Below are 16,428 nucleotides of genomic sequence, written 5' to 3'. Positions count from 1 at the left end.
AAGCCCATGTACAATCATCAATGTGATCCATGCGATCCATAGAATCACCATTAGTAAGGATGGAATATCCCAGCCAAAGATGTTGAGAACCCCTGAGCTTAGATATACCATATTGAACTGAATCGGATAAGCAAAGGCTAAAATTGGATATCATCGCTGTTGGGCAGAAACCTTTTAGTATTTCCATATTTCATATCTTTATGTTTTTCCACAAATAAATTGTAATACTTGTAATACTTACAATCTCAAGCTCACGCTCATCACAATGTAACGTGTTGTGAGCTGCTATTCTTGCTCATTTTGAAAACTCTGTGGTGCTGGTAAGACGGAAAACAAACTTTCACCTAAATGGCATGCTCAAATAGGAACAGCATGAGGTGGAAAGTAGTTAAGTGGTTCTGTGGTTTTATAAATGTTTAACCAATGAAAAGTATTAACAAGAGCTTGTGTGAATAATAACTACACTGGATCCATTGGTACACAGAGTTCTTTTTTTTCCATTTCCTGGAAACTGTAACTGTTTTGGAACATCATTTGAGGATAGAGTCCTGAATAAGTGGTTCTCAAAGTGGGGTCCGGGGACCCGCCCAGGGGTCCTTGGGGGGGTTTCACAGTGTGTCACACAGTGACACATGGTGTGTTTCCTGTGTTCAGGAGCTGGTGGCGCTGGGCCTCAGTAACACCATCGGAGGGTTCTTCCAGTGTTACTGTGTGACCTCCTCTCTGTCACGCAGCCTCATCCAGGAGAGCACCGGGGGCAAGACACAGGTAATGCACTCACACACGCACGCATGCATGCACGAGCGCGCACACACACACACACACACACACACACACACATGTACACACACACACACACACACACACACACACACACACACACACACACACACACACACACACACACACACACATGCAGGTTTGTATTACTGTACTTGTGAGGAGGACGTCAACATTTTAGGACGGCATATATGAATCAAATATAACAAAAGCAAATAAGCCTAAAGCTAAAAAATAGCAGTTCTGTGCTCAATTAGATCGGCTGCGTTTCGGTGCATGACACCAGCGTACGTCTAAGTGTAAATGAAAAATAACTCTATATCTAATCCCTAAACCTAAACTAGAACTGTCTAATCCTAATCCTAACCCCAACCTGAATCTTTTTGTGATTGAAATCTCTAAAAATATTTCTTAAACCATAAAACAACCAGGACAATGCTCCACACAATGTCAATTTCTCATATCCTACTACTATACTTTTATAATATATATATATTCCGCCGTAGTCTGAAAACCCACCTTTTCAGACTCCATCATGGCCCATAGCACTTACCCTACCCCCTTAGATACAGTAGCATCTTTGTAGACTTAGATAGCATTTGATACAGACTTATAGCATGTTATGTAGACAGCACTATAATTGCATTGTATGTAGTCATAGCACGTCATAGTACATACAGTAGCATAGTATAGTATATATGTATAGTTTATATGTATAGTTTCATTATATAGATATTCCACTGTTACGTTCTTAGCTTACGCACGTTTCATGATAAATGCTTTTTATATATGTGATGTATTCCCATTCCACACAAAAACACACACACACACATGCACGCACACACACACGCAAGTGCATCGCACGCACGTGCATCGAACGCACGCACGCACGCACGCACGCACGCACGCACGCACGCACGCAAAAAAAAATTACATTTATTTTTAAATAATAAAAAATAATAATAAATACAAATAAAATAAAATAAAATTAAGAGGAAAAAAAGGCTCTGTGTGTGTATGTGTGTCAGACTGCCACAACAGCTGCGTTCGCTTCCCGCGTTCACGCGTCTTACTTGTGTTACCCCTCCCTACCCTAGACAGGGGGTCGTAACAAATGGTATATGGTAATAGTGTGTGTGTGTGTGTGTGTGTGTGTGTGTGTGTGTGTGTGTGTGTGTGTGTGTGTGTGTGTAGATGGCAGGTGTGGTGTCGTCCATCATTGTGCTCATCACCGTGCTGAAGATAGGCTCCCTGTTTGAAGATCTCCCCAAGGTACCGCTCCTCGGTCTAAATCACTGCTTCTCAAACTTGTTTCAGATCAATTAAGGGCCCACGAATTTATTATGTTTTGGCCACAGACCACCATCAGAAAATTCTTACTCGTCATAATCATGTTTATGTAAATGTGTGTGTGTGTGTGTGTGTGTGTGTGTGTGTGTGTGTGTGTGTGTGTGTGTGTGTGTGTGTGTGTGTGTGTGTGTGTGTGTGTGTGTGTGTGTGTGTGTGTGTGTGTGTGTGTGTGTGTGTGTGTTTGTGTGTTTCTGTGTGCGTGCGTGCGTGGCCCCCAGGCTGTCCTAGCCACGATAGTGTTTGTGAATTTGAAAGGCATGTTTAGGCAGTTCCTGGATATCCCTGCACTGTGGAAGAGTAACAGAGTTGATCTGGTATGGCTGCATATTAATCCCTATTGTTATATTTTTAGTATTCTTTACATCAAATACAGTTTTTAAGGCCTAAGTACTGACAGTGTTGTTTACACTGCCCCCTACAGCTTGTGTGGATAGTCACATTCTTAGCTACCCTCCTGTTGAACTTGGACTTGGGTCTGGCGGTGGCCATCGCCTTCAGCATTCTCACCGTTATCTTCAAAACACAGCTGTAAGTACTGCTCAAGACGAGAAAAAGAAAGACATGCCATCTCCCTCCATGGACGCCTTTTTGGGAGACTGGAATTGTTGAAGTCTATTATTTCCGATGGAAGAGTGAACATGAACACAGCTTCTGAACGATTTAGCCCCATGGCCACTGAACAAAATATTGGACCCTGTATATCTTTAGATTTGACTAAAACAATTAATCTGATTAGCCACTTAAGCACAAATTCACAATGCGTCAGATTGTGACACATTGTTGTGAGTTTGTAGATCTGCTATAGACTAATCTATATTTTTAATAGTCGATTATATATTTTAGTATACCATTAACTGACACGTAATAAAGGCACGTCACACACGATGGCAAACAAATAGTGGGCATGTCAATTTTGAGTGACATAACAAAACTTCCTTCCTGTAATCACTGAGGTCTCTCTCTCTCTCTCTCTCTCTCTCTCTCTCTCTCTCTCTCTCTCTCTCTCTCTCTCCCTCTCCATTTTCCAGGCCACATTACTCTATACTGGGCCAGGTGCCGGGCACTGAGCTGTACCTGGACACAGACACATATGAGGAGGTGCGAAAACTGAACTCTTACAGTGATTCTCAACCGTTTTTCATTTCACAGACAACCAGTTTGATAATGCATCAGGCCAGTAGTTCTCAAACTCTCAGCACCAGGGACCTCCAGAGGATATATAGCCAGCCTCTGGATGTATAGGATTTGCACAAATTATCATGATTTTTCTAAAATAGCAGATCTATCTGCTATTTTAAAGTATAAAATGTGGTTAAAATGATTGTGACGCTATATTAACACATTTAGCTGGAGAGTGGGGACCCACCCCAAGCCACAGACCCCAATTTGATACGATGTATTATCCCTCGGATCCCAGTCTATGCTGTAACATCCTCAGTGTTTAGTTAACTCTGCGAGGGTACGAATGGGTTCCATTTGTACCTCTCAGAGTTACAGACCCATAAGGTTCCAAACTATGTACACACTTGAGTCTGCGACTGGCACTGTACTGTAGGTCCCATAGCTTCTAGCCTGTGGCAAAGATGCTAATTAAACAATATACATTTGGGAAAAGTTAAGCTTCAGTTTCAGTCAATTTCAGATCAATAGACCAACCCCAAAGGAGAACAATGCACAAGAACAGCCACGTTGCTGTATGTCACTGTTGCAAGCTGAGGCTGAGTGCTACTGCTAATAGCTAATAGCCTACTGTGGTTGTTGTTGTTGCAGACACAATTGATGAGTCTGTTTTGTAATGAAAGCTTGTGTGTGCTTCATTGATCACACTCACATGCACATAGTGAGTGAGTGCGTGCATGCGCACACGCGTAGCACACATCCAGCTCTATTATTAAGAGGAGACCACAATTATTAGACAATTGGAAACACCTGCTGGTCAATTATCCGTGACACTATAACGCTGGGATTCAAACCCTGGTCTCCCGTGTGGAAAGTCAACATGTTATCCACTAGCCTAACAGTGAATTCCCCATTGGCCTGGGACGATATTATAGACACAATGGGATGCATTATTGTTGTGATATTGAATCTCAATAAATGTCATCGGTATTATCTAGTGTGTAGAGGCTGTAACCTCAATGCATAAATATAATTATTTGAAGGGCAAAAGGCCAAACCAAAGGGGGCACGCCCCCTCAGTTCATGCCTCTGTGAACTTCCTGCTCTGCAAGCAGCAGTTAATAGATTAGATTTAGAATACATCCAGCTACAGAAAACAACACAGATAATAAACACAGACTCAGGCATACTATTAGTGCAAAAACATGAGCCGTGGTTTATTTGTTGTTATACGAATGCTCCTGAGCTGCCGCATCATCAACATAAAACATTTCACTATCAGTGTATCACATACAAACATTTCACTATCAGTGTATCACATACAAACATTTCACTATCAGTGTATCACATACAAACATTTCACTATCAGTGTATCACATACAAACATTTCACTATCAGTGTATCACATACAAACATTTCACTATCAGTGAATCACATACAAACACAATGGTGAGCACGATATCGTCGCTGTCGTGCAGAAACCTGTTATCTCCATATTATAATTTTTTTTTTTTTTTTGTAAATTAAAACGCTTGATCATACTACAGCGCCACACAAAAGTAACAGATCTACAAGCTCGAAGTGAATCGATGTGTTTTGAGCTTGTAGATCTGCTACTTTTGCTATTTCTCACCCGACAGCTTATTTTATGATGTAGGTATCATGAGACACAGTTCCGCTATCTCTGTATGGATCCCAGTTTACCACTTGTAATGTCATCATGCGACTTACTATTCTAGTGTTTATTAAATTATTACACAATTGCCTGAAACACAAGATAGCTCCATGGTGCATTTATGGAAGTGCCTGGCTTATCTTACAAAATGCTGCAAATGTACTGCAGCTATGCTGTAATCCAACTATTCTAGTGGAACGCCCTACAAACAGCCATCAAAAAGTCTCCCTACCCTCCTTCAAAACCGCCATAAAAGAGCAATTTACAACTGGACCTGGAGAAGTCCTCTAGCTTGCCAAAATAAATGACCCCCTACTGCAATACTGCAAGAGCAGCCCCATCTTTCTCCTGAGTCAGAAGTGTTAGGGGTTTTTAAACCGTGAAATCACTGTTTTATTAGCCACTTAAATGTTATATTTCCTGAACTGGAGAGTCCCCCGGGACTTTTTACTACCCCCAGAATAGGGATGCTGGGGTTCAAGTGGTTAGACATGATGACAGAAAACATGAATACCTCGCTGCTGCTATATCTTATCGTCTCTGTCGGGTGGAAACCTCACATGACCGGTACGGCTTTCAGGATTTAGATTCAAATTCAAAAGTAGCAGATCTACATTTCGAGCTTGTGGATCTGCTACCTTTGATGCTTTTGTGTGACACTGTAGTATGATCAAGTATGGCGTTAATTTATGAAGAAAAGACATTTTGAATACGGAGATAGGCGGTTTCTGAACGACAGCATCGATATACAGCAGCATACAATGAGGAGACTCAGCAAGATGGCTACTTGCTACAGTATAAACTCACTGTTTCCCAACACTGGGTCAAGACCAACGATTGAGTGGTGGGCCCATTTTTTATGGGTCACAAGTTTTTAATTTGAATCCTGAAAAGTAACAGTTTTGGACCACCCGACAGGATCTTGGATAGTTAGCCAAACTTTGGCAGCTGCCAACTATGTTATTGATACATCTGGGATTGGCCATTATTATTTATTTTGCAAAAGTTTGGGAACCACTTCAATAGAGAGGGGGGAGTGTGGGGGGTGTATTAACATACAGTACATCCCCCGAATAGGCCTGTGTGACTCAACACTGTCTCTGCAGGCAAAGCCCATTCCTGGCATCACCATCTTCCGTTCATCCACTACTGTCTACTACACCAATGCAGAGATGTACCTGGAAACCCTGCAAGAGAAGGTGTGTGTGTGTGTGTGTGTGTGTGTGTGTGTGTGTGTGTGTGTGTGTGTGTGTGTGTGTGTGTGTGTGTGTGTGTGTGTGATGACTTCATTCGGATGGCGTGCCGCGGGTTCAACTCCCGAGCCCGACGGCCTTTGCCGCGTGTCACTCCCCATCTCTTTCTCCCTTTCCTGTCTATATACTGTTCACTATCAATAAAGGCATTAAAATGCCAAACAAATCTTTAAAAAAATAAACACAAGCCTTCTCTGCCTGTAACTCCCTTGCGTTCATGCTCTTTCTGGTTACTTCTCGCTGCTTGCGTGTTGCAGAGTGGCATCGACATCGGGAAGCTGCTGGAGCAGAAGAAGAAGCGTGCCACAAAGCTCAAACGTCAGCAGGAGAAAGAGAAGAAAGCTAAAGAGAAGGCCAAGAAACAGGTAGGATCTCCTCCACTGCACGTTCACTCATGTCTTGTCTCGCGTAGCCAGACAACTATTCCACAATCTCAGAATGCTATATACTGTAGTCCTACAGAGGCTGGAACTATACCTACCACAGAATATATAGGCAAATAGGCTTTGATTATTTTGATTTATATTACGACGTCACATCTGCTTTATCCTCCTGAAAATTGTGGTATGCAACAGTCTGGCTAACAAATGCCTAAATGTGTAGTTATGACTCATTTAGCGTATTCACACAGCGGTCATTTTGCTTTTCCAGGGTGGTGGGAAAGACGAACTGAACAAAGACAAATTATCTTCAAAGGAGTTATGGAACCAGCAGAATGGTGAACCAGTGAATGGTGGGATGTAGATAATTGTACTGATACATCAGTGTTGTCTTTACTGTACAAACAGTGTACATGGATGTATCGTTGCTATCGGGCAGAAACCTCTTATCTCCATATTTGAACGTTTTGTATATGCCCTACTTGATCATACTACAGTAGTAGTACACGTGTCACACAATTGACACAAAAGCATCAAAAGTAGCAGATCCACAAGCTGGAAACGCAGCGCGAATCGACCTGTTACTTTTGATACTGGTTGATACAGGTTTCCACCCGACAGAGACGGTATATGAATGAGTAGCCTATGTGACAATAAACAACTCCTCTCCATTCTTGACCGTTCCGCTCCCACAGACATGAAGGAGGAGCAGAGCCAGATGAGTGACGTCGACCTGACAGAGACACCTGCAAACGGCCACGTGAACCTGGCCTTCCATCACGACGGAAACGTGTCCGAGTCGGACAGCCACGGAGGTGACGGGGGTGACGGGGAGAGGGACGGGGCTGTCAGACACAGCGTCATCCTGGACCTCTCCACCACCAGCTTCGTGGACACAGTCACTGTGAAGACTCTAAAGAATGTACGTGTTGTCGCACTCAGGCTTAATCTTTGCAGCAAATTTACATTTTGTTGTAGTAATAGTCTTTTGAATATAATTCCACTTTAGTCATAGTTTAGTCATCTGAAATGTGACTAAATATCATAAGATTTGTATTATTTGTTGATGTTTATTTCTGAATTTATTTTGAGTACAGAATACAACTTTAATGTCACATCACAGATTTACAGGTGTAATTCAAGTGTGGGGGGGGGGGGGGGGGGGAGAGATAAAAAAATAAATAATAATAATCCATATTTACACATAGTACCGTATATATATCTGGTGCGGTAAGTAAGTACCTGAGGTAAGATATAAAGGTGTTTGAGCATAGCAGCAGATACACATAGATAAGGTAACTGACATCGGTATAATCCACAGGTAGATCTGTCTACACTGTATGTGTGTGGCAGTGGCAGGGATTAGTGGAGACGTTCATTTCTTTCAGAAAAAGTGGATAATTTATCCATTTATGAGGGCCCTATTTTGCGTCTTATGAATAAATAATCCCAGGACCACCGCACAAAACAGTGCCCTCTTAGAGAGCGTACAAATGTGGTTACAGACATATATACACAGATTAAAAGGGAGTTTGTGTCACAGACAATAAATGCCAGGCCTGCATGGCGTGCCATGGCATCTTCATGGTAATAATATTCCGATTGTCAGAACGTAATCATAAAGCCAAGGGTAATCAAATTGCAATCATGGTTGCTTGGGCTTTTGGAGCCTTCAGCTGTAGTGGCAGACCCAGTTCCTGTCACTTTAGACCGGTTTAGACCGGCTTCTGAACAACAATGAGCGAGTGCATCCAAGGACTGGAGAGGAGACCATTTTATTATTTTATTTAACCTTTATTTAACCAGTAAAAACCACATTGAGACTGAAGTCTCTTTTACAAGTGTGAACTGGCCAAGAGAAGTGGAAAAATAAGTGACACAGCCAGTAACAATAAATACAAGACAATAACAGGACAAACATGCTCATAAATACAGTAGGCCTACCCACTCAAAGGCAGAACAGGAAGGTCAAATAACGCAACCAATAAAGGCTATATTAAAACTAAGCAGCGGAATTTGCTAATAAACTAAAAAGTAAGAGAACCAACATTTGCTATACGTCAAAGCAGGAGCAATGTTTGGGAAGTGTGCCCATGGCAATCCTTTTAAAGCTCACCACACGTAAAAAACACAAATTTGTATAAATGGATTATTTTCAGCCTGCTTATTTTTATGTTATTTACGTAACATTTGATTGTTGGTGCTATTAATAAGTTGACCTTGTGATGCAGGACGAACAATGGCTGTCTGTTCACAGCGCAAATGTAATTTAGAAGGGAGGGTTAGAGGGCATACTGTACAAAATGAGGGAGTGTGGAAGACAGGATATCACACACACGCACGCACGCACGCACGCACGCACGCACGCACGCACGCACACACACACACACACACACACACACACACACACAGAAACACTAAATTGTTATTTCTTTTCATGGGATTGTCCACAGATATTCAGAGACTTTGGAGAAATTGACGTGGACATTTATTTAGCAGCCTGCCAAGGTGAGTGACAGACGTACGCTCTGCAGACATGGTAGCTGGTAGCCCCCCCCCCACCCCATCTCTTCCTCTGGTCAGACTGAATTAAATGCATTTACCTTTTGGAAAATGTAGACCATCTCTGATATTTTATGTTTGAAAATATCACCATTTAACGATGTATATTTAACACTATTAGATCAGCTGTTGTCACGATTTGTATGTGTTGTACGGCAGAGTATGTAAAGTAAGTAGCCAATGGGAACCAACCGATCATATACGTAGGTCAAAAGCCTATCTCCTCCCAGCGTGATACCTGGGCTTTACTCTATGATGTTCAAGTACAGTACATCCCCTGGACATTACTCTAGTATGATATGTACAAGACTACAAGTATATATAGTACACACCCTGGACATTGTATGAACCCCAGTCCAACCCTTGTTGCTGAGTGCCAAGCAGAGAGGGACTGGGCACCATTCGTCTTTGTCGGGTGGAAACCTCATGTCCAAAACTGTTACTTTTCAGGATTCAAATATGAAAGTAGCAAAATAAGCAGATGATCTACAAGCTCCAAATGCGGATCGGATCTGCTACTTTTGATGCTTTTGTGTGACGCTGTAGTCTGATCAAGTAGAGAATTAATTTATGAAAAGAAAATAATAAACCCACAAAAAGTTAGTATATTATGGAGATTTCTGCCCGACAGCAACGAAATGGAACACTGTTAGTACCCAGAAGCCATCAGTGATGATAATGCAGTCAAGGCTGTCTAGTCGTATCAACTGAAGCTTTGATAATAACGGGGTCCTGAGGGCAGATCCTGGCCTCGCATTAAAATAACTCAAACACTAATATTTGTTGCTATAATCAGCTCAGTCTCCCAACCATGCATTCATAAGTTGTAAGCCTGTCTGTCTGTCTGTCTGTCTGTCTGTCTGTCTGTCTGTCTGTCTGTCTGTCTGTCTGTCTGTCTGTCTGTCTGTCTGTCTGTCTGTCTGTCTGTCTGTCTGTCTGTCTGTCTGACTGACTGACTGACTGACTGACTGACTGTCTGTCTGTCTGTCTGTCTGTCTGTCTGTCTGACTGACTGACTGACTGAAACGGCAGCCTGTGTGGTGGAGCAGCTGGAGCGGGCGTCCTTCTTCTCGGAGTCCGTCTCTAAGAGCAGGCTCTTCGCCAGCATCCACGACGCCGTGCTTCACGTTGTCCGCAGCAGGAGGGGGCGGAGCTTAACGAATGACGTGACCGCCCACCACCATGACGCCGGCGACGGCGGTGACTGCGTCGTGGTGAGTCGAGTTGCCCATCACTCCTCTCTCACCTCATGAATAATAATGATATATTCCACCCCGATGCCCAAACCCCTCTGGCGTTGGTTGACAGCCTCTTCAGTCCTTATGTCACAATATTATAATAACTCACTAATTCAGTGGTTCCCAAACTTCTTCGTGTCAAGGACCCCCAAATTGATAGAAGAGAAGATTTGTGTAAAATAAATGACACAAATATAAGCAGATGTACAAGCTTGTAAATCCGCTATTTTTGAATAGCCAACATATAAATGGATAAATTAAATTAAAGTGATTGTGATTTTGCTGATGGGGACCCCCTGGAACCCCCCCGCCCCAGGCCAGGACCCTTGGGGGTGCCCCAGGACCCTACTAGGAGGACCACTGCCACTAATATTGTTCCCCATCCTCTCTTCATTCACAGGACATCTCCTGCATCACCAAGCTTTGACCAACAGGGGTCAGTCAGACTGCCGGTCCTCTTGCCCATCTCCCTCCTCCCTCCTCTCCTCTCCTGCCTGCAAGCCTGATCCGTAGAGCTCCTGCTATTGCCTCTCCTCCCTCCCCCGGTCACTGAGGAAGGAGCGAGGAGAACGACACCCCCCACCCCACCCTCGGCGGACTGGTTGCCATAGAGACATGTGGAGCAGGGAGCGCAGCCGTTGCTTTGGCAACAGGGTTTTTTATTTATTTTTATGATATCGCCTAATGAAATACTCTGGCGAGGCACTGCTGCTGCAGCCCTCCGTCCGTTTTAGAGAGTGAGAGGGTGGGGTGGTGGGGGTAATGATGAAGCCAGGCGGGTGGGCTATAGTCACACCGGACTATAATAGGAGTCTGTATTTATAGTGTGTGGGAACAGAATAGAGAGTAAGTGTGAGGTTGACTGTAAGGGGAGAGATTTGAGGCTGTGTCCGAAATCTCTTCACTCATTCACTCTGCTCTCCCTCCCTGCTCACACAGTGGGGTTCTGTGTAGGAGAGATATATCACGTTGCTGTCTGGCAGAAACCTCTTATTGCAACGTTTTGTTTCCCCCCCCCCATAAATTAACACCCCTATCTGATCATACTACAGCGTAACATACTGTGAAAGTATCAAAAGTAGCAGATGCGCTAGCTTGAAATGTGGCGCGAAGCTTGCCAGTCTGCCACCTTTTTTTGTAATCCTGAAAAGTAACAGTTTTGGACATACGGTATGAGGTTTTGAGCTGATAAAGATGATATAGTGAACTCATTGGATTTTTTTTAAAGAAACAACACAACACTTTTAAAGAGACAACACTCTGGTCGCCAATAATGTCGTCATTGCTGCCGCACATTTAAAGTGTGTGCTGAACAATGTCTGCATTTTTCTTTCAGTACAAAGCACCATGGTAGGTAGTCTTTTTTGCAATAGTGACCATCGGTTGTTGACGCCTATTTTTCACGAGGCATTGTCGAGATAAATGGAGTCTACAACATAACATAGGGTATAATGATCACACTATACATTTGGACACCAATAGTCAGTAGGGAGTGCATTTATATTCACTATAGTGCACTATAATAGTCAGTAGGGAGTGAATTCGCACACAGCCTTGAGACTAATATTGGGGAGGAGGTGTTATTGAGATGATGGGCCAAGACGGTCGGTCTATGAAACTATACTCTCTGTTGTGTTCTGGAGAGAATGCAGTTCGCCAACCTGTTACTTTTACTGCGGTTACTGGGGTAAGTGGTTAATACGTTTTCTGCTTATTTTTTCTGCTCTGGTCTCATTTACTCGAGTATAATATCAGTATTGTCACAAACCTCTCCATATTTCAACTTTTTCTATATACCATATATATATAGTTTTTAATGATTAATGCAAATACAAGATCGCTTGCCCAAAACACGCTCGCCACCGGGTCAAATCCGGAGACCTGGAGCAGTCGCTACCGTGTATTCCTAGAACCTAAACCTAGTCTTAACCTCAGTAAAACCATGACTAAAAATAACCTTAACTGCTGGGGTCGAGCCTTCCAGTTTAATAGCATGAATGCCCTGCTTCATCATACGTGTCTAACAAAGTGTCTACAAAAGTAGTGAAGCTTGTAGATTTTATAAAATTTTATAAATTTAAATTTAAATTTTATACATTTTATAAAAATAAAAAAAAGAATACAAAAAAATAGCCATTAGAGAGGTTTCCACTCCGAAAGCGATTATATGCAGTATATTGTAATGGAGGTAATTTTTCAAACTCTCACTGTAGCATGAGCATATTTATAGGCGTTATTCACACATACCTGATGCTTCAGACGTCTTGCTAGCTAGGCTGCCTGCCTGCCTTCTATTTCAGCCAGGGATCCTGGTCCAATCATCTGTTGTCATCACTTATCTGTCAGCTAACTCTGAAACTGTGAACACTTTCTGTACTAGAAGTTGCTTTGGAATATTGTGTTTTGTTTGTGTTTTTTTGCACTGCTAAATTGCACTGAGTAAAAGATAAAAGCATGAATAGATATTAAACTTGGCATGTGATTTGGCTGCTCTGCTTTGAGACTGTACCTACGCTGTAGTGTGGAACTAGCACATCTCCTTGACTGTACTGTCTATCGCAGCACATTTACTGAAATAAACCAAAACATCTGTATACAAGTATAAGTGTATATTTGTAAAAAAAATAAAAAAATCTGATTACATTTCTTTGACCAAAATATTCTTGATTCTTTTGTTTTTTACATGTATTTCATTGATGTTTGCATTGAGAAAATAATGCAAATACATGAACATGCAGTATATTCTATCTGTCAAAAGTATAACCCCCCAACATTGTTTTTAATAATAACAAAAGTACATCGTTTTCCATCGTCTTTTATTGCGTCTTTCTTGACATCTTGGCATCATGTCTCTTTCCCCTCCCATCCCTCTCTTCTCTCCTTCCTCTCATTGACCTTCCATTAGGAAGCTTCTCTCCGTAAAACAACATGACACTGATGGAGGTTTGGGTTGTGTAGTTACCTTTGCGACGATGTAACTCCCAAGTATTGGAGAAAAAAAAATAAAATATCATGATTGAAACATTCCAGTCAGGCCAAGTCCTAATCTGTGAAATTAAACGAGCCATTTCCTTAACAATTAACACAATATGTAGAATAACTACTGTATGTTTACGTATTATCCTTCTAAACCTTGTTCCTGCTCTTCTACAGCCAGCAAGTCGAAGAAATTGCAGATTGAGGCTTTCACCTTTGCTTTTATGAAATATCCGAGATCATGTTCTGAATATATATTCTAATGCTCATTTGATCACATCAAGTAATCATTAATCTTAACTGAAAATAGCCTGCCTCCTGTGAATCGTTTTATTTTCATTTAATTAATTTGTATTTATCTTTTTACAATACTAGGAGTGAGCTTGTCGAGTAAGGTTGTCGATCTTCTATATTTGGTGAAGTATTGAAGTCAAGATATTTTGATATTTATATTTGGAGTTACGTCATGTCAAGGTAAGGAGTTACGTCATGGCAAGGTAAGGAGTTACGTCATGGCAAGGTAAGCGCACAACCTCTACCAAAGTGTAACGTTGCTTTAAGGTGGAAATACTGCTTATCATCCCCTCAGCAATAATAGTGTTGACACTGATTCACAGACCCACATGATACACTGGACACATAAGTTAGTTGATAATAATAATACACACACCTGGAAGTGTTGTTGATGTGTTCGTGGGTATTTTCTAGCTTGTTTGCACATGTTACAAATGGAAGTTAGTTTTGTACAGTTAATACAATGGGTAGTATACAGTTGGTAGAAAACAGTGGCCATCATGAGTCAGGGGTCTTCAACGTTTTTCAGCCCAAGGACCCATTAGCTGAGAGAGAGATGAAGCAGGGTCCGCCAGCCCCCCCCCCCCCCCACACACACACACAATACACACTACTTCGTAAACTTGACCATTCACTCTGTACTTGGTATGCACTCCTTTCCCTCTACATCAAAACCCTGTGCTGAAAATGACCGATCTACAAGCTCACGACAACGCCTCGCTCTGTGAGCTTATGTAGATCAGCTATTTTGGGCTATAGGATGCTATATAGGGTTCAAGAAAAGAAAAAGAAATTTCACACAAAGATTTGGTGGCCCCCCTGTAGAAACTTTGAGGACCCCCCTAGGCACTAGGGGTCCCGGACCCCCTGTTGAAGACCCGTCACCCCTGCGTTATGTCAATGGGAAATGAACCGTATAAGACACTTGCTACCGTGCTCTCCAAACAAACGCAAACCCATCTCGTAAACACAGGTACACTCGCTCACGCACACTATAGTCTCATACATACACACACGCACGCGCTGAAAAACCCCACGTTCATAACAGAAACGATGTCTTTGCAAAAGATCTGTCAGTTTATTCTACATTCATTCAGCACCAAATGACGTGTGGGGGCGGGGCGTTGGTTTGAGATGGACGAGGCTGGCCGATAAAGACACTCAGACAGAGTGGGAGGAGGGAGAGTTGAGCCCGACCGATGCTCCATTTTTTCGCGCAATGCAATCCCGCTTTTGGAGAGTCCGGAGAGGTCTAAATTATAGACCAACGATTGTTGACGTTTTTGAACGATATTTTGTAAAGAAAAGTGCAAAAAAAATCAATGCTAATCAATTTTGGGAAAAAGCTTCGATTTGATTAAAGTTTCGTTTCGTTTTTTTTCAACATTTCTTTAGATTATTATTATTTTTTTTACAATTGCCTGCCTAGAATGACCAGATTTTAACCCAATAAAACTGGGAAAAGCATCTGTCATTTTAGATTTTAGCAGACTTGTGCCGATTCTTAACCAATAAGAAGGCTGATTCTACAAATGCCTTCAAAAACAGCAGATACGCAAGATCCCAGCACGTGACTTCGTCCCGCATTACCAGCTTGTATATCTGATATTGTGGAGAAAAATAAAATAAAAATCTTGAAAGAACTACCGGTATACTGGTTTAGAAGGCATTTGTAGAACCGGCCTTCTTATCGGTCGAGAATCGGCACGTCGGCTGCAAAATTGCACATACCGTACCCATGTGAAATAACAATGACCCAAAAAGTCAAATAATGGCTGATTATTATATGTAGGATATGGGTCTGGCTCTAGTGGTGGTGGGGGGGGGGGGAAGTACTGGATACTGCAGCTACACTGTACGTCACATCACACTCACAGGACAAGACGAGACAGGACAGCACTGAGGCAGGAAGCAGGAGGGTGTAGAGAGACAGGACAGCACTGAGGCAGGAAGCAGGAGGGTGTAGAGACAGGACAGCACTGAGGCAGGAAGCAGGAGGGTGTAGAGAGACAGGACAGCACTGAGGCAGGAAGCGGGAGGGTGTAGAGACAGGACAGCACTGAGGCAGGAAGCGGGAGGGTGTAGAGAGACAGGACAGCACTGAGGCAGGAAGCAGGAGGGTGTAGAGAGACAGGACAGCACTGAGGCAGGAAGCAGGAGGGTGTAGAGACAGGACAGCACTGAGGCAGGAAGCAGGAGGGTGTAGAGAGACAGGACAGCACTGAGGCAGGAAGCAGGAGGGTGTAGAGAGACAGGACAGCACTGAGGCAGGAAGCAGGAGGGTGTAGAGACAGGACAGCACTGAGGCAGGAAGCAGGAGGGTGTAGAGAGACAGGACAGCACTGAGGCAGGAAGCAGGAGGGTGTAGAGAGACAGGACAGCACTGAGGCAGGAAGCAGGAGGGTGTAGAGAGACAGGACAGCACTGAGGCAGGAAGCGGGAGGGTGTAGAGAGACAGGACAGCACTGAGGCAGGAAGCAGGAGGGTGTAGAGAGACAGGACAGCACTGAGGCAGGAAGCAGGAGGGTGTAGAGAGACAGGACAGCACTGAGGCAGGAAGCAGGAGGGTGTAGAGAGACAGGACAGCACTGAGGCAGGAAGCGGGAGGGTGTAGAGAGACAGGACAGCACTGAGGCAGGAAGCGGAGTGTAGAGAGACAGGACAGCACTGAGGCAGGAAGCGGGAGGGTGTAGAGAGACAGGACAGCACTGAGGCAGGAAGCGGAGTGTAGAGAGACAGGACAGCACTGAGGCAGGAAGCAGGAGGGTGTAGAGAGACAGGACAGCACTGAGGCAGGAAGC

General features: G+C 43.2%; 1 protein-coding gene across 1 annotated transcript in view; it reads left to right on the top strand.

Annotated features, from left to right (window-relative positions):
- Positions 1-10,893, top strand: part of slc26a6l2 (solute carrier family 26 member 6, like 2) — a gene marked incomplete at its 5' end in the record, with an annotated part of 32,456 nt that extends 21,563 nt beyond the window's left edge. The window contains 12 exons of the mRNA XM_079491376.1: positions 655-768; positions 1,975-2,052; positions 2,349-2,444; positions 2,552-2,658; positions 3,159-3,228; positions 6,031-6,123; positions 6,435-6,542; positions 6,829-6,910; positions 7,253-7,479; positions 9,011-9,065; positions 10,152-10,333; positions 10,758-10,893. Of these exons, the coding sequence (XP_079347502.1) occupies positions 655-768; positions 1,975-2,052; positions 2,349-2,444; positions 2,552-2,658; positions 3,159-3,228; positions 6,031-6,123; positions 6,435-6,542; positions 6,829-6,910; positions 7,253-7,479; positions 9,011-9,065; positions 10,152-10,333; positions 10,758-10,784 (1,239 nt within the window). The 3' untranslated portion in view covers positions 10,785-10,893. The remainder of the gene's footprint in view (positions 1-654; positions 769-1,974; positions 2,053-2,348; positions 2,445-2,551; positions 2,659-3,158; positions 3,229-6,030; positions 6,124-6,434; positions 6,543-6,828; positions 6,911-7,252; positions 7,480-9,010; positions 9,066-10,151; positions 10,334-10,757) is intronic.
- Between the last annotated feature and the right edge of the window lie 5,535 nt (positions 10,894-16,428).

This window comes from Electrona antarctica (genome assembly GCF_951216825.1).
Source record: "Electrona antarctica genome assembly, chromosome: 2".
NCBI classification, from domain to species: domain Eukaryota; kingdom Metazoa; phylum Chordata; class Actinopteri; order Myctophiformes; family Myctophidae; genus Electrona; species Electrona antarctica.
Note: the sequence above shows the minus strand (reverse complement) of the source record. Positions and strands in the feature narration are given on the sequence as shown.